The sequence below is a fragment of the Suncus etruscus genome, chromosome X, assembly GCF_024139225.1.
Source record: "Suncus etruscus isolate mSunEtr1 chromosome X, mSunEtr1.pri.cur, whole genome shotgun sequence".
Classification (NCBI taxonomy): domain Eukaryota; kingdom Metazoa; phylum Chordata; class Mammalia; order Eulipotyphla; family Soricidae; genus Suncus; species Suncus etruscus.
The window spans coordinates 124210097-124235708 of NC_064868.1; the positions used below are offsets into that span (position 1 = coordinate 124210097).

General features: G+C 33.5%; 1 protein-coding gene across 2 annotated transcripts in view; it reads right to left on the minus strand.

Annotated features, from left to right (window-relative positions):
* Positions 1-25612, minus strand: part of HTR2C (5-hydroxytryptamine receptor 2C) — a 257024-nt gene that overhangs the window by 129532 nt on the left and 101880 nt on the right. For both annotated transcript variants that reach the window (XM_049767586.1, XM_049767587.1), the window contains exons 3-4: positions 17475-17585; positions 13347-13660 (exon numbers count right to left, since the gene is read on the minus strand). In XM_049767586.1, the coding sequence (XP_049623543.1) occupies positions 13347-13660; positions 17475-17509 (349 nt within the window). In that variant the 5' untranslated portion in view covers positions 17510-17585. The remainder of the gene's footprint in view (positions 1-13346; positions 13661-17474; positions 17586-25612) is intronic.

A 25612-nucleotide genomic window follows, 5' to 3' on the forward strand; every position in this document is an offset into this window, starting at 1 on the left:
GGACGCAAAGAAACTTAAAAAAATTCTTTTTTTTCTGTGTCAAATAACTGAAATAAATATAGTATTAGTTCTATCCAAGTTCTAACCTTGATTCTATCATCTACTGTTCTAATTATGTGACTTTATTTAATGATCTAAGTAGAGTATTAAATAAGTGAAATACATGAGATTATATATAGACTATGTTTTGTTTTTGTTTGTTTTGTTTTGGGACCACACCAGGCAGTGCTCAGGGTTTACTCCTACCTCTGCACTCAGGAATCACTCTTAGTGAGCACACGGGCTACATGGACTGCTGGTCTTGGAACCCAGATTGGCAGGATGCATGGACAGTGCATACGATCTTTAAAGTATCTTCAGTTCCTGTGAAATATTATTTTATAATCTTTTAAAATAATTTTAATTGAATTATTTTGAGATACATTTGCAAAGTTTGTGATTGAATTTAAATCACACGATGCCACAAACCCATTCTTTAACCAAGTGCACTTTTCCAACTCCCAATGTTCACAGTTTACTGCATGCCCTTTACCTTTCTGCCTATATGGAAGACACTTTTATTCTCGTCCTTTCTCTTTCTGTTTCTGCATATTTTTCTTATATTTTCTTTTATAATCTACAATTTGCATTATGGTTACTGAACAGGTTTTATGCATATCACTTTACCTCCTTTCTTAATTCCTGAGTATTTTTTAAAACAGGCATTTGTTTTTGCTCTGTGTATTACAGAAAACCAAGAATACTTTATACATTGCTGGTGTTCAATAATGACTGTTGAATGAAAGGCTTTCAGTGTACACATCTATAATCATATGTTTATGAAATTTTAAAATTTCCAAAATATTAAGGACCAATATGTTTATATATTGTCCATTATGTATTATAATGTTTATAATACTTATACTGAAGTCAAATTTATATTAAAGATTTATTCCCTACTTTGTAATATCTTAAGGGATCTTCTATTTTGAGGTGTGCAATATGAATTAGGATTATAAAAGAATTTACTCATATACTTTCTAAAAATAATTTAATGCTTAAAATATGTATGAAACATTGCCAGGCAAAACAATATAGTCAATGAATGCTTGCTATAATTATTGCAGCTGCCGAAAACTTTGTTATTATTTTAGTAACTTTCTTTTTAAAGCTTTTTTTTGTTTTTGTTTTTGTTTTTGGGCCATATCCGTTTGACGCGTAGGGGTTACTCCTGGCTATGCGCTCAGAAATCGCCCGTAGCTTGGGGGGACCATATGGGTCGCTGGGCTGATCGAATCGCGATCCTTCCTTGGCTAGCGCTTGCAAGGCAGACACCTTACCTCTAGCGCCACCTCACCAGCCCCAAAACATTTTTTTTTTGGTTTTTGAGCCACACCCGGCGGTGCTCAGGGGTTACTCCTGGCTATCTGCTCAGAAATAGCTCCTGGCAGGCACGGGGGACCATATGGGAAGCCAGATTCGAACTAGCCACCTTAGGTTCTGGATGGGCTGCTTGCAAGGCAAACACCGTTGTGCTATCTCTTTGGGCCCCTAGTAACTTTCATAAAGGCTTAACCTCGAGTTAGTATTAGCAAGATTGTCAGATAGTTACATAACTGAACTATCTACAAAGATCTTAAATATGTTGTCAAATATCTTCAAAATTATATTTAAGATTAAAGATGATGGTTTAAGTACACATACATGGACAATATCAGAGATGGAAAAATGTCAGAAAACAAGAAATAACTTAAGAAATGTCAGGGCAGTGTTTCAGTAAGATTTAATAATGGCAAAATAATTTGCCACATATTTTTTAAGAGTTTATTGTAGATTTGAATGCAGTGATTTTGTCCAATAATAACACACGTCTGACTGTTTTTATCTATGCCATTTCAGTGAAGTAATTTTGCTTGCACATAATTGTAAAACTCAGAAAAATGTCAAAATGCAAAAAATGCCATGGAAAATGAGTGTAATCAAATATTCTAAACCATAAGTTTTTTTTTAAATCAAGTATTCAAATGGTTATAGACTCTGAAACTAAAAAAAGTACAAGTCCATAACAGAGTTTGCAAAGATGTGGGGTGGAGGAGTGGAAGGGGACCTTAAGAAAGTAGAGGATGTGATCAAACACTTTTGTGGTAGGTGTGGAATTAGCAAATCTTTTACTGAAAGTCTATTAACAGATTGTAAATAATAGTGTCTAAATAAAAACTGAAAGATAAAATATTAGTAGCTAGGTTCAAAAATTTAAGTTCTTAGTATCGTAACTTCAAATTTGAATTCTGTTAGCTATAAATATTAAATATTCATACTATTTTCCAGCTTTAATCTGTGTTAACTCCATAGTTGAAAACATATATATATATGTGTGTATATATACAATAATAAAGGCACAATCAAAGTTTTATCTAACTCATCATGAAAATACATTTAAAGTTATCAATGATACCAGTTTTTCTAAATAATACATGATTTGTTATTCTGATGTCTACTGCAAATTAGTTTTGAACACCTTATTTTATGTACAGACATCTACATATCATCTTGGTAATACTTTTTTTTAAAATCAACTGTGCATTTGCACTTGTTTTCCTTGTTTTAGATTTTGTTATAATGCTGAGAGCACACAGTGATGTTTGGGAACACAGGAATCAAAGTCCAAGACACAGATAAAGGCTTGTTTTCTATTGCTTGAGTCATCTCCTGACCTATTTTGTTTTAATCTTTGAATTTTGAGATTTTTTTAAAATCCATATACAGATAATTTTCCTTTGTCACTTGCTATTGTACGTCCTTTACTTGCCTATTATTTTTATTTTCATTATTCACTACTGATTTTAAAGAGAAAAAAATTTTAATTTTTGTTTTGATTTTTGAGACTACAGCGAGCAGTGTACAGGACATACTCCTGGCTCTGCACTCAGCAATTACGACTGATAGGACTCAAGAGACTATATAGACAGCCAGAAATTGAAATTGGGTCAGACACTTGTAATACCACTGTACTACAACTCTGGCCCCACATTTTGAACTTTTTGTTTAATTTATTCATAACTCAGTAGCTGATATTTTTAATATCATAGCTGAGAATTTTTGGCCTAAACAAATATAGATAAGATTTTATAATTCACTTATGGTCACCTATTCTTTGTCTAGAACTTTTATATTTTTACATTATAAATTTAGTTCTGTTCTATTTTGAGTTGCTTTTTATACAAAGTGTGAATTTGAATGAGGTTTATTTTTTGCATACAGATGTCTGATATTTCTGGAACATGTATTGAAGAGTGTTATTTTCCAGTAAAATGGATTTGAACCTTTGTCAAGTTAATTGACCATACTTATCTATTTTTGAATTATTTGTTTTGATACTTTTATTTTCCAAAAAAAGATTCTGTCTTCATTACAATTTATCATCTTGATCTATAAGTTGACTATGTCTTAAAAGAGTACAATGTGTTTTCCAATTTTGCTTTTTCACAAAATGTTTTGGGCTATTCACATTCCTTTGCCTTTCTACATAATTTGTATGATAGTATTGCTGAGTTTTTACAAAACCTTTTAAATTTTGCTCAGGATTGTGTTAAATTTACAGAATATTTGGGGAATAATTACATTATTTTAAACACTAACTATTAAGTCCACATTCAAGGTAGATATCTTCATCTATTGGTCTCTAATTTACTTAACTAGTGTAGTGACGTTCCCAGCTTTTCACTAGTGAAACTAGTGAAATTGGGTGAAACCCTAAATCAAGTGCAAATTAGTGGCATAAAATAAATGAAAATTTAAAACAACAAAATAAAAAACAACAAGAAGTTGGTTCTTTAAAATGATAAAGAACATTGACTAATTCTTACCTGAACTCATTGAAAATGAGACAGAAAAACTTAATAAACTGAAATGGAAATTAAAAAGTGAAGTGACAGTATAATAGAAACATGTAGGAGACAATTGTAAATAATGTTTTTGCTATTTAATTTTAGAACCTAGGAGAAATAGATCAATTTTTTTATAAACATACAACCACTCACTTATGTCTGAGTTAAGGGAAAATTGAAAACTTTAACAGATTAGTTACAAGAAAATAGGATATAATCAAAAGCCTGACCCACAACAGAAATGATCTAGTCAATTTTAGTATATCATCCCAAACCTTCAAAAATTACATTTTAAAACATTTCTAAAAGAACTGAGTTAAAGAGAAATCTTCAAAACACTTTACATTAGGTTAATATTATAGACAACAAAGCCGTTATTACAAAAAGACTGGATAAATAAAATGTGGAATAAATACACAATGATTTACTGCTTACCTATAACAAAAGTTGTTGGTCTGGGCCTTAGTACATGTTTGAGGCCCTGTTCAATCTCTGGCACAACATATTTCCATGACTTTTATATCCCTGGTATACCTCAGTTACACTAGTGTTGCGGGATTATGTAATAGCTATACTAAACAGCACTGAAAACATGAGATCTAAATTATAACCATTGAACTATGAAATGTGCCGTCAAGTGGAAGGTAGAGGAACAGGTGAGAGGGGAGAACAAGAAAACTAGTGGTTGGATTTCATCGATAACTTTGTAAATTATGTTTCTTTAAATTAAGAGTATATTTAAAGTTAGACACCGAGTCTGTAAAGTTTCTGAGCTGTTGTTGATTCATGAAGCTGTATATCTTTCCTTCAAGCCTGAATGCGAGTTTGGCTGGGTGAAGTATTCTTTGTGCAGCATTTATTTTTTAGCTATTAAATTTTATTTTCAAACAGGTGCAAGACTACTAAGTAGTGGGTTGGATACAGAGGGGACCACCCTGGGGGTGAGGGAAGAGGAAATGGAGGTAGGACAAAAACGGAGGTGTAGGGAGGACAATTTGGTGATGGGAATCCCCCCTGATATTATGTAAATATGTACCTAAAATGTTATTGTCAACAATATGTAAGACACTATGATCAAAATAAAAATTATATTAAAAATTTTATTTTCTTAAAACCACTGTGATTTACAAAGATCTTCATAGTTGGGTTTCAGACATACAGTGAATCAGGGCCAATCCCACCACCAGTGTAAACTCTTTCCAACACTCTTCCCATAATACCCCCTGATCCCAGCCTGCCAGTGTAACAGATTTGTTTTAAGCTTACAACGTAAAAATTTGGGTTTCTTGATTCCATTGTTGTTGCCTTTGGCAGAGATATTTAGTTCTGTTCTTTTTTTTTTTTTTTTTTTGTTTTTGGGCCACACCTGGCGGTGCTCAGGGGTTACTCCTGGCTGTCTGCTCAGAAATAGCTCCTGGCAGGCACGGGGGACCATATGGGACACCGGGATTTGAACCAACCACCTTAGGTCCTGGATTGGCTGCTTGCAAGGCAAACACCACTGTGCTATCTCTCCGGGCCCAGTTCTGTCCTTTTTTAATACCAACAATGCACCTGAGACCAATTGGCCTCTGACTCCCACTGACTAATATTTTTTTTCTCCTCAATTCAATTTCTTTTCTTCTTCTTGCTATACTCTAGGGTGAAGGGTGTTCAAGATAACTCCCATTTAGACCATTACTTTTCTTCATACAGTTAATGTAAAAATCACTATAAGTGATATCATTCTGTATTTATCCTTCTTCTGGCTTACTTCATTTAACACAATAGCTTCCAGTTCCATCCATTTGCAGCAAATTGCATGAGTGCATCATTCCTATAGTTATGCTGTATTCTATTTTATATATGTACCAAATTACCAGGATATACTCATCTTTTATTGGACACACAAGTCTTAGCTATTGTACTGAATACTGCAATGAATAGTACTATGCATATATACTTATGGATAAAAGTTTTCCTGTCATATGCATAGATTCAAAAATTGGGATTACTATGTCATATGGTAGTTAAATTTTGAGTTTACTGAGAACCCTCCAAACCATTTTTCACAGGGATATACAAGGAAGCATTCCCACCAGCAGGGGATGAGAGTACCTTTCTCACCACAGTCCCACCAACAGATTGTTCCCAGTATTTTTGATATGTGCCATCCTCACTGATGTAAGATGACAGCTCTTTGTTGACTTGATTTGGATTTCCCTAATGATAAGTGATAATGAGCATGTTTTTACGTGCCTGTTGACCACCTGTTGGTCTTCCTCAGACAAGTGTCTATTAATTTCCTCTCCCCATTATGATGGTGTTTTATGTCTTGTGAGTCAACCTTTGTGAGTACCTTGCATATCCTAGATATCAAAATTTATCTAATGTGTTGAGTACAAAAATTTTTTCCCACTCAGTGTTCTTCTGGTTTTAGCCCCTGTTTTTTTTTTTTTTTTGCCATACAGAGACTTTTTAGTGTGATATAGTCCCATTTATTCAGTTTAGATGCTATGACCCTTGCCATTGGCATCATTACATCGAATAATTCTTTGAGATCAAAGTATTGGAGTGTTGTTCCTATGTTTCTCTCAATGAACTTCATGGATTCAGGTCTAATCTCAAAGTCTTTAATTTAGTTTTAATTGAATATTGTGTAAGGTGTGATATATGGATCAATCTTTAAATTCTTATATCTAGTTTTCTAATTGTTCCAACACCAAAAAAAATCACAATTGTATACATGTATACACCCAATAAGATGTCAGCAAAATAGTTAAAGCAACTGCTGATAAATTTAATGAAAGACATCAGTAGAAACACAATAATACTGGGAGACGTCAACACTTCAACACCACCTTCTCAGCCCTTGATAGATCAAACAGATTAAAACTTAACAAAGATATACTGTTGCCCAGAAAATAATTCCCAGAAAATTGGATATATATTCTTCTCCAGTGCACATGAGACATTCTCCAAGACTGACCACATTCTGGCCCATAAAACATACCTTTATAAAATCAAGAAGATAGAAATTGTTGCTGCTATCTTCTCAGATCTTAAAGCACAGAAAATACATTTTAATTATAAGCAGACTTGAAGAAATAACTTTAAAACCTGAAAATTAATTAGTTCACTGGTGAACAAGAAGTGAGTCAGAGATAAAAATCAAGAAAAAATCAAAAAATTACTGAAAACAAATAAGAATGAAAGCATGAATTATCAAAATATGTGGAACACAGCAAAAGCAGTATGAGGAGAGATATTTATTGGTTTCTAAGCATTTATAAAAAAGGACGAAAAGGGGGGCAAAGAGATAGCACAGCGGTGTTTGTTTGCCTTGCAAGAAGCCAACCCAGGACCTAAGGTTGTTGGTTGAATCCCGGCATCCCCATATGGTCCCTCATATCTGCCAGGAGCTATTTCTGAGCAGATAGCCAGGAGTAATCCCTGAGCACCTCAGGGTGTGGCTCCAAAACCAAAAACAAACAAACAAACAAACAAACAAACAAAAAGAAAGGACAAAAAGGCCTATTAATTAACTTAATGCACATCTAAGAAAATTAGAAAATGACCACTGAAATGATCTGAAAACTAGCAAGCTGATAGAAATAACAAAACAGTGCAAAAATTAATGAACTGGACAACCAAGAAAATAATCCAAACATAAGTGGAAGCAAGAATTGGTTGTTTAATAACCAATAAATAAACAAGATTGATTAACCATTAGAAAGACTCTGCGCATTTTCAGCTTATTTAAATTTTTACCCCATTCTATTGCTTTTCTTTCTTTCAAACAAAACCACATAACTCGAACTATCTAGCTCCGCCTCTCAAATAGAGGGGGAAACAAGGGAGGGTACCAGGACCAAACAGATATATGATCACTACTAGTAAGCTAGACACAGAGGGGACCACTTACTCTAACAGGGATCCTCAAACATTTTAAACAGGGGGCCAGTTCACTGTCCCTCAGACCATTGGAGGGTCTGACTATAGTAAAAACAAAACTTATGAACGAATTCTTATGCACACTGCATATATCTTATTTTGCAGTGAAGAAATAAAACAGATACAAATACAATATGTGGCCCGTGGGCCATAGTTTAGGGGTGATGGTGGGGGATATGGGTTGAAAGAAGGGAACCGGGAGGGAGGGAGGACAAATTTGGTGATGGGAATTCCCCTGATTCAATGTTAATATGTACATAAAATACTACTGTGAAAAATATGTAAGCCAAGATGGTCAAAATAAAAATAAAAAAAAAGACTCACAAAGAAATAGACAGACACTACATAGGCAGAATCAGAAATGAAAGGGAAGAGTTCACCACAGAAACCTCAGAAATTCAAAGAGTAATCAGAGATAACTTTGAGAATCTCTATGCCAAAAAAAGGAGAACTTGGAGAATATGGATAAACTTTCAGACTCCTACAACCTTAGAAGATTGAACCAAGATGATCTTGAATACCTAAAAAGACCTATCAGTATTGAAGAAGTTAAAAGTGCAATCAAACTACTTCCCCCAAACAAAAGCCCAGGTCCATATGGATTTACTAGTGAATTCTTTTAAATATTTAAGAAGGACCTACTGTCAATACTTCTCAGGATCTTTCAGGAAATTGAAGAAACAGAAACACTCCTAAAGAGTTATATGGAGTCAACATCACCCTGATATAAAAAGCAGACAAATATACCACAAAAATTATGGGCCCATATCCTTGGTGAACAAGGATACAAAGATCCTCAACAAATTATTAGCAAACATAATCCCACCAGTCATCAAGAAGCTTTTACACCATTACCAATCAGGATTTATTCCAATGATGTAAGGTTAGTTAAATCTACTAAGTCAATAAATATAATACACCATTAAATACACAAATAAAAGTAAATATACCAATAAAATAAATATATATGATCATATCAATAGATGCTAAGAAACACTTGACAAAGTCCAGTATCCATTCATAATAAAAAATCTCAATAAGATGAAAATTGAAGAAATTTTTTCAATATTGTCAAAGCCAGTTATCACAAACTCATTTAAATCATTATATTTAATGGGGAAAAACTAAAATCCTCTCCAATAAGATCTGTCACAAAACAAGGTTGTCTTCTTTCTCCACTTCTATTTAATATAGTACTGAAAGTATTTGCCTTAGCAATTAGGCAAGAAAAAAGACATCAAGGCAATCTACATAAGAAAGAAGACATGTAGCTCTCATTCTTTGCTGAGGACACAATACTGTATCTAGAAAATCCTAAAGACTCCACAGCAAAGCTTCTAGAAACAACAGACTTGTATAGCTAAGTGACAGGCTAGAAACTTAATATTCAAAAATGCATAGCTTTTCCTTACAAAAATGAGAGAGAAAAAAGATATTAAAATATTCTCATTCACAGTGTGCCTCAGAAAATAAAGTACCTTGGATTCAACTTAACAAAAGAGGTGAGAGAGCTACATAAAGAAAACTACCAAATACTGCTTTAAGAAATAGAGGACACAAGAAAATGGAGACATATTCCCAGCACATGGATGGGGAGGATTAACATTAAAATGTCAATACTTCCGAAAGCACTGTATAGGTTATAATGCAAGCCTTATAAAAATTCCCATGACATTTTTCAAAGACATGGATCAGACTTTTCTCAAGTTTCTATGCAGACATAAATGTCCATAAATATATATGTCCAGAAATATAAAATTGGCAAAAAAAAGGATGAGGGAAAAACTTCCCCCAACTTTATACTCTACTATAAAGCAGTAGTCATTAAAGCAGTATTGGAATAAAGGCAGACCCTTAGATCAATGAACTTGACTTGGATATCTGGAAATAGACCCACATGATTTCAAACAAATAATTTTTAATAAAGAAATAATAGGCTTTTGGCTGGAACTGGTGCTGAGGCTTTGGACTTCAGTCTTGTCCACTGACTAAAGCTAATATTTCTACAAAAAAAAGAAATAATAAATATAAAGTGGAACATGGAAAGCCTTTTCAACAAATGGTACTGGGAAAGCTGGTAACTATTTGCAAAAAATGAACTCAGACCTCTCAACACCATGCACAATGATTAAATCATAATTGATTACAGACCTTGATATCAGACCTAAAACCATAGACATATAGAGAGGAAAACATAGACAAATAATCCATGACATTGAAGCTAAAGAAAACTTCAAGGATGAAATATTGCTGGCCAACCAAGTGGAAACAAAAATAAACAAATGGAACTATATAAAACTCAGAAGTCTCTGTACCTCCAAGGAAATAGTGACTTGGATACAAAGGCTTCCCATGGAGTGGGAGAAACTTTTAATCCAATTCCCACTAGACAAGGGATTAATATATATGATAAACAAGGTACTAATTCAAATTTACAAGAAAGAAATCTAACCTCATCAAAAATGGGGATAAGAAATGAATAGGAATATCATCAAAAAAGAAATACAGATGGCCAAAGAAAAAGGGAAGTGCTTCTCATCAATAATTATCAGGGAGATTCAAATCAAAACAATGAGATATCATGTCATACCACAGAGACTAGCAATATCTCTCTCTCTCTCTCTCTCTCTCTCTCTCTCTCACACACACACACACACACACACACACACACACAACTAGAACAACAAGTGCTGATGTGGATGCAGGGAGAAAGGGACTCTCATTCATTGATGGGGGTAATACAGATTTGTCTATCCTTTTTGAAAAAAAAAAAAGAACATTCCTCAAAAAGTATAAATGAAGCTTATGCATTACCTATCAATACAACTCCTAGGAATATACCGTAGGAAAACAACACAATACAAAAATGTCCTCAGCACTCCTATGTTCAGTGCAACACTATTTAAAATAGCCAGTATCTGGAAATAAACCAGGTACCTGAAAACAGATGAGTGGCTACGAAACTGTGGTATCTACACAATGGAATACTATGTAGTTATGAAAAATGAAGTCATAAAATTTCCTTATACATGGATGGAAATGGAGATTATTATGCTGATTAGTGAGCCAGTGGGAAAGGGATGACATAGAATAATCTCACACAAGAGATAGTATGGTAGTAATACCCAGAGACAATAGAGACAAAGGTCAGGAGGTTCAGCCCAGAATAGAAAGCTTGCCACAAACAGTGGTGAATGTAGCGAGTAGAGAAGGGTCTACTAGGACAATGCTAGATGGAACTGATCTCTCTGGACAAGAACTTGGCACTAAAAGTGGATAAACTAACAGGCAAGAGATCCTATATTAACAATAGTGCAAACCCTAGCATTTAAAAGGAAAGGGAAAGATAATGAGAGTGTGAGAGAGAAACAATTTTCCTGCCTCAGAGCAAGGCAGGTTGGGGGCTGAATGGGTGGAAGGGAAAGGGAGACATAGATGACAGGACAGGTGCACTGGTGAAGAATGTTGTACATTGTATGAGTGAAACCCAACAGTGAACAATTTTGTAATCACAGTTCTTAAATAAATCAAATTTAAAAAAAGGGAATAATATTATCACAACATTATGTACATCTTAAATATATCATTATGTCTCAATATTAATATGCTAACAATAAATAATAAGTATATTAAAATTATATAGACAAAATTTCTCCTAAGAAGGTAAGGATAACCATATATATATAAATATATATATGGAATTAAAGTAGACATCAAGGTAGCTAGTATATCTTCAATGCGTTTTTGAAGCTATACTTTGTCTTGTGATGCCTGTTTTATGCTGTTAGTAGATACTGAAAAAAACATATGGTGGTAAAATGATTCTTTCAAAGATAGCAAGCAAAATGTACTACAACAGAGGCTACAACTACAACTCTAGGACAGATGGCTCAAAGAGCTGGCAAAAGATTTGTGGATGCAGTATCCCTGCATTCTATCCCCAGGACTAAATGTTTCCAGAGACAAGAGTAATCCCCAAACTACACAAGGTATGGTCCAAAACAAGCATAAGGAAACCACAAGAACAAGCACAATTATTCATAGTGTCTTTGCTAGCACATAGTGTAATTTCACTAATTTGTTGTGCACAGAGGAAAAAACATGAACTGAAAAAAAAAAAGATTTTGGAATCTTAAGACACATTATTGAGTATCACAAGTAGACTAGATAGCCAAACAAGAGGCAGGAATAGAAAAAGCAAATTACAAGGAATTATAAAGAAGAAGATATACATAGTGAATTTTATTAGCATCTATGCAGACATAGATTAGATATAGATTTACGTGTAATAAAGAAAAATGTACAATGGCATCTTAAATTTTGGGGACTATTCGGTTTATCTGTAAGTAAATTGAAACTGGAAACCATATTGAGTTATTGATTATGGCTTTCACCACAGGCTGTTTTGTAGAGAAAAAGCAATTTAGGAAATTGTATTAAAAATAAAGAATGATAATTATAGTCATAAGAAAAATGACAAGCAGTATGATAATTCTGAAAACCTGGCCTAGTAGGAAGTTTACTTATGAGTTTGCAGAGAACACAAAGAATAAGTCTTGGACAAGAAATTATTTGGAGGTAAAAAGAGAATAATAAAGGAACAGAAATGTGACCTTTATAAAATAATACATTATATCAAAACCATGGTTTCAACAATACTAAAATCATGAGACCCAAATTTAAAAAGGTGCCTCTTAATATGGCAGACTGGAAGGGACATTTGTGGAAAAGACTCTGGAAACATTGATAGAAAGAGGTTGACACTGGTGGTGGGATTGGTACTGTAATTGTGTGTAAATATAAAAAAAACTATAAATCCTGGTGCTTTAATTAAAAATTAAAAAGAAGATAATGAATGATGAATGGAAAAGGAAGCAAGAGTGAAAATTGATACCTTATAAAGCATATGTGCATCTATAAAAATCCCTCTATTCTCTCCTGCCTCTATACTCTTCAAGAACTCCCAAAGCCCTCCTGTTAAAAATGGAAAGAAAATCATATACTGTGTTATGTTTAGAGAAGAATGCTCTTGAGATAGATTATATTCTTAGAAATAACTCACAAAGTCCCAGTTTTATTCACATAAATTCAAAGATACAATTTATCTTCATCTATCCCAAGTGACTATTTAAAAAGAGAACATGGGAATCAAATGATCAGAAAGGTGTTGGCTACTAGAATAAATAGATATAATAACTATGCTTTGAGTTTCAAACTCAACAAAAGGCATTTTCTGAGACCCTTTTATTATATGCCTATTAAGATAATTCACATTTGCAGCACAATATAATTTTATGTTCCACGAGACACTATTTCCTCTATAAAGATAACGATATTTTAAAAGTTGAGAACTGTGTACACTCTTATTCTTTCTAATATAAATCCATGATATACAATAGGAACATGTAGTCACTAAATATTTTACACAAAGATTTCCTTCTATTCCCAGATTATGGAGGTATAATGATTTTTCGAATGTTTATTCTGGCATCTGACACAACCTGATGATAAAAGCTGAGATGTAAGCATGAATAAAATTGTACTTACCATAAAGAATTGCAAGCAAAGAAATTGGCATGACAAGTAGTCCCACTAGCATATCAGCAATAGCAAGGGACATTAGGAAGTAGTTAGTGGCATTGTGCAGTTTCTTTTCCATGCTGACTGCCATAATAACAAGAATGTTGCCACCAATTGTCAAGAGAATGATGATTATAATTGGAAGTGCTGGCCAGTTTTGTACCCCGTCTGGGAATCTGAAGCGTCCACCATCGGAGGAATTGAAAAGGTCAGTTACTATAGCTGCAACTGGAGTGACAGAAATATCATATTGCCAAACCAATAGACCAATAAGGTGCGCCCTGAAACATAAGAAAAAAATCAGGCATTTTAGATTTAAATATTATATTGCTTCTATCCAAATAATTCTATACACAAAAGATTTGCATATCTTCCAACCACCATCATCATTATTATTTCTAGCCCCTTTGATTAAATCTTAACATATACTTTGTTCTGTTCAAATAATTTTTTGATATTTTACTATTAAACTGTTTCAGCAACCTGAGGTCAGAACTAATTTATATTCATAAAATGAATGAGGGACCGAGATTCTGAGAGGTTCGATAACTTGAAAACCTAAGTTTACATTTTTATTATTTGCAAGAAATTGGAAATAATATTTATTTACAAATCACCCAGTGTTCCTTATACTTTTAAAACCTAATTTCTTTAATATATAGTCAGATAGAGCTGATAACAAGTTGAAAGGAGATTTTTCTTAGCAAGTATACAAAATAGAGACAAATCTATAATATAGCTCTTAAGGTGTTTGCCTTGCATGCAGCTGACCCAGGTTCAATTCATGGCACCTTATATAATCCTTTGGGCCTCGTTAGGAGTGATTTCTGGGTGCACAGCTTAGAGTAATCCCTGACCATCACAATATATGGCTCTTCAAAAAAAATAAAGTATACAGAACTGTACATTTGTTTGAAATTCCATTGTGTTAATCCAAAGCTAAGAAAAAATAGATTGTTATTATACAAACTTAAGTAAAGGTTTTGAAAGTTCATGGAGAATTTTGACAATAACTTATATTAATTTTTTAAAGAACTCTTCTCAGGGCCTGAGCAATAGCACAGGGGTAGAGTCTTCGCCTTGCAGGCAGATGACCTGGGACAGACCCTGGTTCAATCCCTGCCATCTCATATGGTTCCCCCTAGCCTGCCAGGAGCGATTTTGAGTGCAGAACCAGGAGTAACTTATGAGTACCGCCCGGTGTGGCCCTCCACCACCCTCAAAAACAAATAAACAAACAAAACACAACACTTCTTAGAGTAGCAAAATAGAACCTTATACATTTTCATGGTTTTTTTACATTTTATTTCCCTGAATTGACAGGGGTTTAATGTAGGGATCTCAGACTTACATATGCAAAACAAACACATAGTTTAGTAATATCTTCTGCTATGAAATTTTTCTACTTCCTCATATGTTCTCCATTTTTGTCTTACATTTTATGGGCATTATTCATATCTAGAAAATTATTGTGATAATAATTCCTGTGGGTTTGCGGCTTTTCCTGTGCTGAAAATTAAATCTCTTAAGTCACATAAAACTTACATTTCTTATGATGGTGCTTTGGTAGATTTTACAAGGTGGGCTTTCAGACAAATGGCACACTAATTCATGAGAGGTGGAAGTGCTTATGTTTCACACACAAAATTAATATTCCCTAATAAAAATAAGCAATTAATTAAATTTATTATCTTAATGTATGTACCCTGCATACATTTTAAATTCCCAAATTGGCTAATAAAACTAATATTTTATGGAATATAATATAGTAAGTATATTTTCTAGCTTAAAGCAAATAATTTTATCTATGTATTATATGTGTTTTTTAAGTTCAGCAATAATTAATGAATTTAAACAGCAGCTACATCATATGTAGTGATTGTTAAACCCTGGTACTATATATAGTCGAGAAAATTTTTCTAATATTGCAATGTAATTTAAATAATTTTTGTGCAAGATATTTCAAGCAATATTCTTTGTAGAACTAATGAAATTCATGGTATTATTATACCCGAGTTTATAAATGCTTTCATTTCGTCATGTAAATATCTTTATTATTTTATTTTCTTGTTCTTTGAACAAATATTGGGGTCTCTTGTAGGTACACAGCCTGTGCTTGAGGCTCATTACTAGTGGTAAATGGGAGTAGGAAGGGCTACTAACCCGTTTTGGGGATTAAATGGGGAAGGTTGGGTGAATTCAAAAAGACTTTAATCCCTTTACTATCTCCATACAAAAATATATGTGACTTAAATTCTTCATAATATCAATCATGAAAATATTATAGTAGTAAAATTGTATATGTATGATTATAATATATCTATATTAGTATGTACAAACTTCATACTTTCTGAAACAAAACTGGAACAATAAATCTATAAAATGTAATGCCATTTAAAGATTTTTGAAAAGTGATGTATGCAATTTCTAGCATATCAAAGAAAATTTCTTTTGATACATTAGTTGATATGTGTCCTTTTATTTAATAAAACATAAAAATATTTTCATATTTTCCAATCTCCAAGGGGCTGGATTAATATTTTATGTATTTAGCTTAAAATAACTTCCTCTTTAGACAAAATTATTTGGTATTCTAAAAATGTGGGAAAGAATACATACCTGGTAATTTTTATAAATGAATAAGAATTAATCAATACTTCTTTCAAAGAATGATCATGTTATATTCAGGAACATAAAAAGTTAAGATAAAATAATTCATAAATTTTGGGGGGTTTTGGGTCACACCCGGCAGTGCTCAAGGGTTACTCCTGGCTCTAAGCTCAGAAATAGCTCCTGGCAGGCTCAGGGGACTATATGGGATGCCGAGATTGGAACCACCATCCTTATGCATGCAAGGAAAAAGCCCTACTTCTGTGCTATTTCTCTGGACCCAATAATTAATAATTTTTTAAAAACCTCTATTACTGAGTAAAATTACTAACTTAAGGAACAAATTGAACAAATTGTGCTCTAGACTGCTTATTTAATTTTTCTTTAAAGTGATGATTGATACTTTCTCTTATTAATTAATTTATTTATTTGGGTTTTGGAATGACATCATCCATACTCCAGGTTCCCTGGTACTGTGCTCAGACATCATCATGCCATCTATTGCCAGGGATCCAATTCAGGTCATCCCTATTGAAGGCAAGTGGCCTGCCTGCTGTACTATCTCTACAGATCGATTTTGCTTATATTTTTACAGTGCTTGTGGGATTAGTCCCTTGTGGGACAAGGGTTAATGTTTGGGTTACACGACATGAGTGATCTTTTAAAACTCTTAACCTCTCAAAAAATCAGTTTTCTCATAAAAATTTTGATTATTATTATAAAGAAATTTGAAAATTAAATGATATATGCATTTAAGTTCTGCCATAATAAGCTGAAAAATGCTAAAGTACTATGTCAACATGACTCTATAAACTTTTCCTAAATTGGCTATTTTTAGGAGTGTTAGAGGGAATTTAGGGTTTTTCAGTTGTACTGATTTGAGTTTATATAGCTCTGAGTCATGTTATCCATGTCCTATTTCTCTAAGAGTAGGTTAAGAAGATACCAAAGGAACATTTTACACAGTTAAAAAGAAAATAGACCTTGATTATATTGTGTTTATATTCTAGGTCTTTAGTCCAATTTTTACTTATCCGCTTTATATTATGTTCTATTGGTTTTAACAACTGGGTATTTGCATAAAAATTATTGAGGATGACATTAGTTTCATCAGTTCATCTGCATGATTCAAATCTTCCTACCTTAATTTGACTTATTTTTTCTAGCTCAATGATTATTCATAAAACCAGGAGCATATAAACATATTTTATTTAACTACAAAGAAAGCAAACATTTGAATTGTTTTCAGTTCATATTATTACCATGCCATATGTGTGTATACATGAACAGTTGAATGTGTTAAATTAGAATTCACAAATCATTCTTCTGCATTTATTGTTTTGGAATAGAAAACACCTAAAATATACTAGGTGCAAATCATTTATGCACACAGAGAATCAATTAACATATGCTTTTAATCATTTTTGCACACAAGTTATCATAAAATGTTATGATTTTTTAAATAACAAAAAATAACATCCTTACAGAAACGAATGCACCACTTTACTCAGGATCATCATGATTGCTTCAGTGTTGTGCAACCACAGTTAAAATTAAAGAAGACTTTAATAAATTGGGTTTATGATGTTATCATGCCTGGGGAGAGAAAAGAAAAAGAAAAAAATTAGTCAAGATTCCAAATAACTTAAATATCATCCAGCAAAATAAATACATTTATTAAGTGACAATTAAGACTAAATTCATCAACAGGTAAACATGAAATATCTGTAAATTCTAAAAATATTTTATTATTCTCAAATATACAATTATCACCATTTTTTATTGTGACTGAAGTTCATTACACAGAGTTATTTACAGTACATAGTGACAATGAATGAAGGGCTTTCCCACCACCAATGTTGTCCTCCCTCCACTCCTGTTCCCAGCTTGTCTCCCAAATATCCCTCCTTTGCCCCCCAGAATCCTAGTGTAACTGGTCTCCACCTTACAGCTTGTTATAGGTTGGGTATCTATTCTGTTTGGTGTTCCAGTCTGGTCATTTTTTATTTACACTACGTGTTCATATGACTGGTCCTGGTATCATTCTCCCCCCCCCTCAGTTTATGAGGCTGAATGATTCAAGTTATAGTTAAGGAAAAGAGAAGAAAAAACTTGGTATCAACTACTAAAATAGAAAGAAAAAAATCACCGAATAATATCCACAAAAGTGAAAAAGAAAGAAAAAAGTGGAAGAAAAAAGAGAGGTGAGATAATATCAAAAAAAAAAAAGAAAAAAGAAAAAATAAAGCAAAACAAAATCAGAAAAAGTGTTAAGTGGCAGGGCTTAGTGTTATCCCACCATTTTTTTTGTATAGGCACAGTAATTATTGTATCACCATTTTTTTAAAAAAGTCCTATATACTCTTATATTTCCATTTATATATAGACTTCTATGGAAACCAATATAAACATTCCCCGAAAATTTAAGTATAATGCTCCTATATGATCCAGTAATTGTACTGCTTGGTTATCTATGTACCCAAACCCAAAAATATTGTTTCAAAAAGACATATACACACTAAAGTTCATTGCCCTGCTTAGAAAAGTAGTCAGAATATGGAGACAGCTGGATAAGGAAACAACCTAATATGGAAACAACTAAATATGGAAAATACTAAATATGGAAAATATGAATATTTTCACTAATCTGTAGTGTATAAAATTGCATATAGAGAGAATGGAGGTAATAAAAGCAAGTTTCTAGATTATAGAAACAAAAATCCCAAGGTAGGAGATAGACCAAGAGAGGAAGCATGAAGAGACAGGCTAAAAGTAACATAGGGACAAGTTACAGGGACCCATGGCAAGCTGTGGTACAGAGGCAAGGTTTCTATCTATAGTTAACCCCCTAGAGCCAACACTAATGATAATATGGTACCCAATTACAGCAATCGAATAAAAAATATGTCTGTGGGGCCAGAAGAATAGCACAGCAGATAGGAAGTTTGCCTTCAACTCAGCTGATCCAGGTTTGATACTTGGAATGTTATATGGTTCTCTTGTAGCTACCAGGAGTAATTTATGAGTGCAGAGCCACAAATAATGCCAGAGCTACAATGGTTGTGTCCCTCAAACAACAAAAGCAAACAAGCAAAACAAAATATAACAAAACAAAAATTATATCTGTCTAGGACTCGGGTGAAGAGTGTAAGAGAGAATCTGGGCTCACTGATGGGTTATGGAGCTTTGGGACCATAAGTAAGAAAATTATATAGCTTAGACTTCATTACAAATATTCAAATCATGAGACCATGATGAGGGACTAAAGGTTATTTAATATTCAAGAATTTGAATTCTTAACATCTGGAACCATGGAAGGGGACAAAGAGGAACTATTCAAGGGCTTGTATAGAATATCAGATCTGAGTGTTCTTGGAATGTGACCTGAAGGAAAAGTAGAGAGCACTTTCCCCTGAGAACCTATGGACACTGCTCTGCCACGGGACAAAATGATGGTCTCATTTTTTCTCAAAGCCCAGCATCTGGCACAGATGGTGTTCATTAAATACTGATTAATTGAATAAAAGAAGTCATACATTTACAAACCATCCTTCAAACAGAAATAAGGTGAATACAGGATAGAAGTAGAGTTTATGCTTTTAAGAATACGTACTACATTTGCATATCTGATACTTTATTGACTATAACTCAGCTAGAAAGAGAATTGCACATGACTTCTGTTAAATTGATAAAGAAATTAAAATTGAGGTTCAGAGTGCCTAAATTTCTGGTTAAAATCACAATAGGACAGATTGATTTCATGCTTAAGTGTGGAAAGCCAATACTCCCTTTGCTCTTCTGTGCGGAGTGATGCCCAACGAATGGGATAAATAAGTCTGCACTCACTAAGGTAAGAGAGGAATGCAGGTATACCTAGATGCTCAGTAGAATGGCACCCAGCATTTTCTTCTTGGCTTGAGATCCAGGACCACCCTTATTGAAAATTGGGATTTGGTGCTATTGGTGTTGGAGATGTATGGTGGAAGTTAGTTGGGTCACACCTGGCAGTGCTCCATTACCCGTTGCTCAGTATATCAGGGTCACTTCTGATAGTTCTTGAAGAACCATATGCAGTGCCAGGGTTCAAACCAGGGTCAGGTGCATGAATACAAGCACCCTAATTATCTCTTGTGCCCATGGGATTTTTTTTTATTTTGCTGGTACTGCACTTGCAGATTAAAATTGAGTATTGTAAAGCTTAGTCAATGGATGATTTAGCAGATAGATAAAAGCTGCTAGAATGACCTATTTGTTCTATTGTTCAATCCTCTAAAGTGTTCAGAAATATATTATAAATCTCATTTTAGAGATGAGAAAATGAGTTTTAAAAAATGTTATTTTATTGAAGCCATATAGTACAATCAGCAATGCGGCGATGTAGAAATACCTATAAGTGAGGTGTTCTTTTGACTTCTTAGCTTGTGACATTGCCATTAATTTTATATGGAATATATCTATTGTCACTTATATGTTACAGAATATGCTCCTATAAAATGAATGATTCAATGGGTTTTATGTCACATTTGTATATTACAATTTGATTAAACTAGCACTAGTGTTTAAAAAAAACAAATATTCAAATCAATCTGTCTAAATAATAATTAAATTAAAAGTACATGATTTTGGGGCCGGAGTGTTAGCACAGCGATAGGATGTTTGGCTTGCATGCTGCTGACCCGGGATGAATCAAGGTTCAATCCCTAGCACCCTATACGTCAGGAGCTATTTCTGAGCACAGAGAAAGGAGTAACCCCTGAGTGCTACCAGGTGTAGCCCTAACGCCCCCCCCCCCCAAAAAAAAGAGAAAATGACTGTAGAACCAGAGGGATAGAAGAGCGAGTAGGGTTTTGGCTTTCTACTTGGCAGACCTGGGTTCGATCTCAAGCATCCTATAAATTCTTCCAAGCCTGCCTCTAATAATTTATTAGCACAGAGCTAGGGGTAACCCCTGAGTGCAGCTATGTGTAGCCCATAAAAAACAATTGAATAACAACTAAAATTACATGGTTTTATACTAAATTTCTCTGTTTTAAAGTAGGCATAGTTTCAAATTAATAATTGGTAAGTAAAATAAGAATTTGTATATATTTGCAAATCATTAAGAAAGGCTATTAAATAAATAAATACCACTAGAAACACTAGAAATATAATAGTTCTCGTTTTTAAATTAACATGTAAAAACAAAATAAGCTTTTGCTTTTATGTGAATTTACTTTATAAAGAATAATTTCTTTATTTAAGCACCATGATACAAATATGTTTGTAATTGGGATTCAGTGATAAAATGCACACACCTCTTCACCAATGTAACTTCCCCAGCAACACTGTCCCTCATTTCCTTCCTCCCACACCCCCTACCTGTATTTGAGACAGGCATTGTATTTCTCTGTTTGTCATGGTAGTTATTAGTGTAGTTATTTCTCTAACTGCTCTACCTCTCTATGCGGTAAGCTTCATATTATGGGCTGGTCCTCCAGCTTTCATCTCTATTTTAGCTGGGTATAATTACTATGCTATCTTTTATTTATCTTAAAATACCTAAATGAGTGAGACTATTCTGTGCTTATGTCTCTCCTTCTGATTTCTTTCACTCAACATAATATCCATAATATATTCATTCACGTATAGGAAAATTTCGTGACTACATTTTTTTCTAACAGCTGCATTGTATTCCATTGTGTATATGTACTAGTTTCTTTAACCACTCTTCTGTTGTTGGGCATCTGAGTTGTTGCCAGCTCTCGGCTATTGCTAAAAGCATTGCTCTGAAAATAGATATGCAGGTAGCATTATAATATTGTGGTGTCCTAGAGTATATCCATAGGATTGGTATTGCTAGATTATATTGGAACTCAATGCCCAGTTTTTTATGGAATATTCATATTGCTTTACAGAAAAGCTGGACTAGACGGCATTCCCACCATCAGTGAATGATAGTTCCTTTCTCCTCACATCGATGCCAGCAGTGGTTGTTCTGGTACTTTTTGATGTTTGCCAGTCTCCGTAGTGTGGAATGATACCTCATTGTTGTTTTAATTAGCATCTCTCTGATTAATATGACGTGGAACATTTTGCCATGTGCTTTTTGGTCATCTGTATACCTTCTTTGAGGAACTATCTCTTTATTTCTTCTCCCCATTTGTGATAGGGTTAGATGATTTTTTTTCTTGTTAAGTTCTGTCAGTACCCAGTATATCTTACATATTAGCAACTTGTCTGATGGTTATTGGGTGACTAGTTTCTTCCATTCTGTGGGTGAGCTTTTTAACTTAGTAGATGTTTCCATTGAAGTGCAGAAGTTTCTCAGTCTATTAATCTTTGCTTTTATTGGATTATCTCTGCTTCCAATTGTTTTCAAGATGTTTTCTCCTTGAAGATGATTTTAGTCTCAATGCCATTTTGTGTTTTTCCTGTTTTCTTCTACATGCCTTATATTTTCAGCTATGATATCAAGGTCATTAGTACATTTTGTGCATGATGTTAGATAGAGGTCTGAGTTAACATTTTTCACGTGGCTGACAAGTTGTTCCAGCACCACTTGCTAAAGGGACTTTCCTTGTTCCATTTTGTGTTTGTTGCCCTGTTGTCAGAGATAAACTGATTGTACCTATGGTGGTCATTCTCTGAATACTCAAAGCTATTCCATTGATCTGAGGGTCAGTCTTTATTCCAGTGCCATGCTGTTTTAATGATTATTGCTTTGTAGTACAATTTAAAGTCAGTAAATGTGTTGCCTCCCATCTTATTTTCCCAAGAGTTACTTTATCTATTCTTAAATATTTATTGTTCCAAATGAATTTCAGGAGTGTTTGGTCCACTTCCTTGAAGAACGTCATGGGTATTCATAGAGGTATTGCATAAAATCTGTATAATTCTTTGGAAAGTTTTTCCATTTTAATGATTTTATTCCTCCCAATTCATGAATAGGGTATATATACACATTTCCTTGTATCTTCTTTTATTTATTGAACTGATGTTTTCATAATTTTCGTTATATGTCCTTCAATTCTTTAAGTTGACTACAAAGTAGTTGAATTTCAGTGGTGCTATTTTGAATGGGGTTGTTTTTTTAATGTCTATGTCTTCACTATATTATTTGGGTATAAGAAGGCCATTGATTTTTGTGTATTAATTTTGTAGTCTGTCACTCTGCTATATGGATTTATTGTTTCTAGGAGCTTTTTGGTAGAGCTTTAGGATTATAATATTAGGATTGTAATATAATGTAATCGGCAAACAGTGAGAGCTTGACTTCTTCTTTTCCTATCTAAATGCCCTTGATTTCTTTTTTCTTTCACAATTACTAAGGCAACTACTTCTAGTACAATGGTGAATAGGAGTGGTGAGATGGAGCAGCCTTGCCATGTGCCAGATCTTAGGGAAAAGACTTTCCGTTTTTCTCCATTGTGTATAATATTTGCCATGGGCTGGTGAAAAATATCCTCTATTATATTGATAAAATTTTCTTCCATTTCCATCATGAATGGTTATTTGTACTTATCATATGCTTTTTCTGCATCTATTTATATGAGTATGTTGTTTTTAATTTTGTTTTTGTTGATATGGTTTATTATGTTGATTGACTTCCATATATTTTAGCATCCTTGCATCTCCAGAATGAATCTTACTTGGTCATAGTATATGACTTTCTTGATAAAGCATTGAATTCTATTTGATAGAACTTTGGTGAGGATCTTTACATTTGTGTTCATCAGGGATAGGGGTCTTTATTTTACATTTATGTGACATCTCTGTCTGCTTTTGGTATCTTGGTTACATTAGATTCCAAAAATTTTATTTTGGAGTGTTCATGTATCTTCAATTTCCTGTAAAAACATGAGAAGTATAGGCAATAGGTTCTCTTGGAAGCTTTGAAAAAATTTATTAGTGAATCCAAATTGGCCCATGCTTTTGTTTTGGGGAAAACTTTTGATTACCATTTTAATTTTCTCAATGGTGATAATTCTGTTCAGATATGCTAGAGCCATCTTAGTTCAACCTTGGAAACATATGAGTCCAATGATTTATGCATTTCTTTGGGGTTCTCATGTTTTTTTCACATAGAGTCTCTTAAAATAATATGATTACCCTTGTAATTTCTGTAATATCTGTATTAAGCTTTCCCCATTCATTTCTAATTAGGTTTATTAAGTTTTTTCTCTTCCTTTGTGAGATTTGCTAGTGGTTTATTGATCTTATTTATTTTTCAAAGAATCAACTCTTGCTTTTATTGATCTTTCAGGTTTTTTTTTATTTCCCATTCATTGATTTCTGCTTTTAACTTTAGTATTTTCTTCTGTCTTCCTATTTTGGATCCATTTTGTTGATCACATTCTAAGCTGAACTATTAAGTTATTTATGTAGGCTCCTTCTTCCTTCCTCAAGAATGCTTGCAAAGCTATACATTTTCCTCTTCGTACAGCTCTAGCTGTGTCCTACAGATTGTGATCATTTGTATCTTTGTTCTTATTTGTTTCCAGGAATATTTTGATTTCCTCTTTGATTTCACCTCTGACTCACTGGTTGTTCAGTAGTGAGTTGTTTGATTTCAGGGTGTTACAATTTTCCTCTGTGTCTGCTTGTTATTCACTTCTATTTTCAGAGCATTAGGATCAGAGAATGTAGTGTGTAAAATTTCTTTCATCTTTAGTTTATGTAGTTATGTTTTATGAGCTAGTAGTGGTCTATCTTGGAAAATGAATCATGTGCATTGGAGATGAATATGTATCCTATTTTCTGGGGATGGAGAGCCATATATATCTACTAGACCTATTTTCCCCTGTCCTACTAGACCTATTTTTTTCCATGGCTCTGTTAAGTGCTATTATATTCTTGTTAGGTTTCAGCCTGGTTGATCTATTAAGTGGGGAAAGGTAGTATTGAAGTCTCCACTATTATTGAATCTTAATTAATAATTTCCTTCAATTTTTTCAGTAGTTATTTTCAATATTTTGCTGTTCTTTCATTGGTGCATATAAGTTTATGAGTATGATTTATTCCTACTGTACATATTACTCAATTATTAAGAAATGTCCATCTCTGTTCTAAGTCTAAATGCTGTGTCATCTAATGTTAGTATGGCCTCTCTGGCCTTTTTAAGGGACTTTTTTGCTTAGATTACTGTCCTCCAACCTTTGAGTTGGAGTCTGTGTTTGTTCTGACTATTCAGATGTGTTTCTTGTAGGCAGCTAAACATTGGATTAAGTTTTTTTTATTCATTTTGCCATTCTGTGTGTCTCTTATCTAAAGCGTTTAGTCCATTGACATTGAGAGAGATAATTGTCATGTGACAATTTGTCTGGTACTCTTATGGCATATAGGATTTGGTTGCATGCACTCTATCTCAGATTTTATCTGCAATGATGTCCTTACTTGTTGACATTTTATAGGGAATTTCTTCCTGTGTCTCTTGGACTCCAATGATTTTTATGTGTTTCTATTGAGTTTATCAATAATTTCTGTTTCCAGCTGTTCACATTCTTTGAGAACTTTTCCTATTTCTGATCATTTCTTATGAGGCTATTTGGAAACTCTTATTTTATATGAAGTTGTTATCCATCTCATCTTCCAGCTCACTGGTTTTATCTTCATGTTCCGTTACTCTGTTGGATAGGCTTTCCACT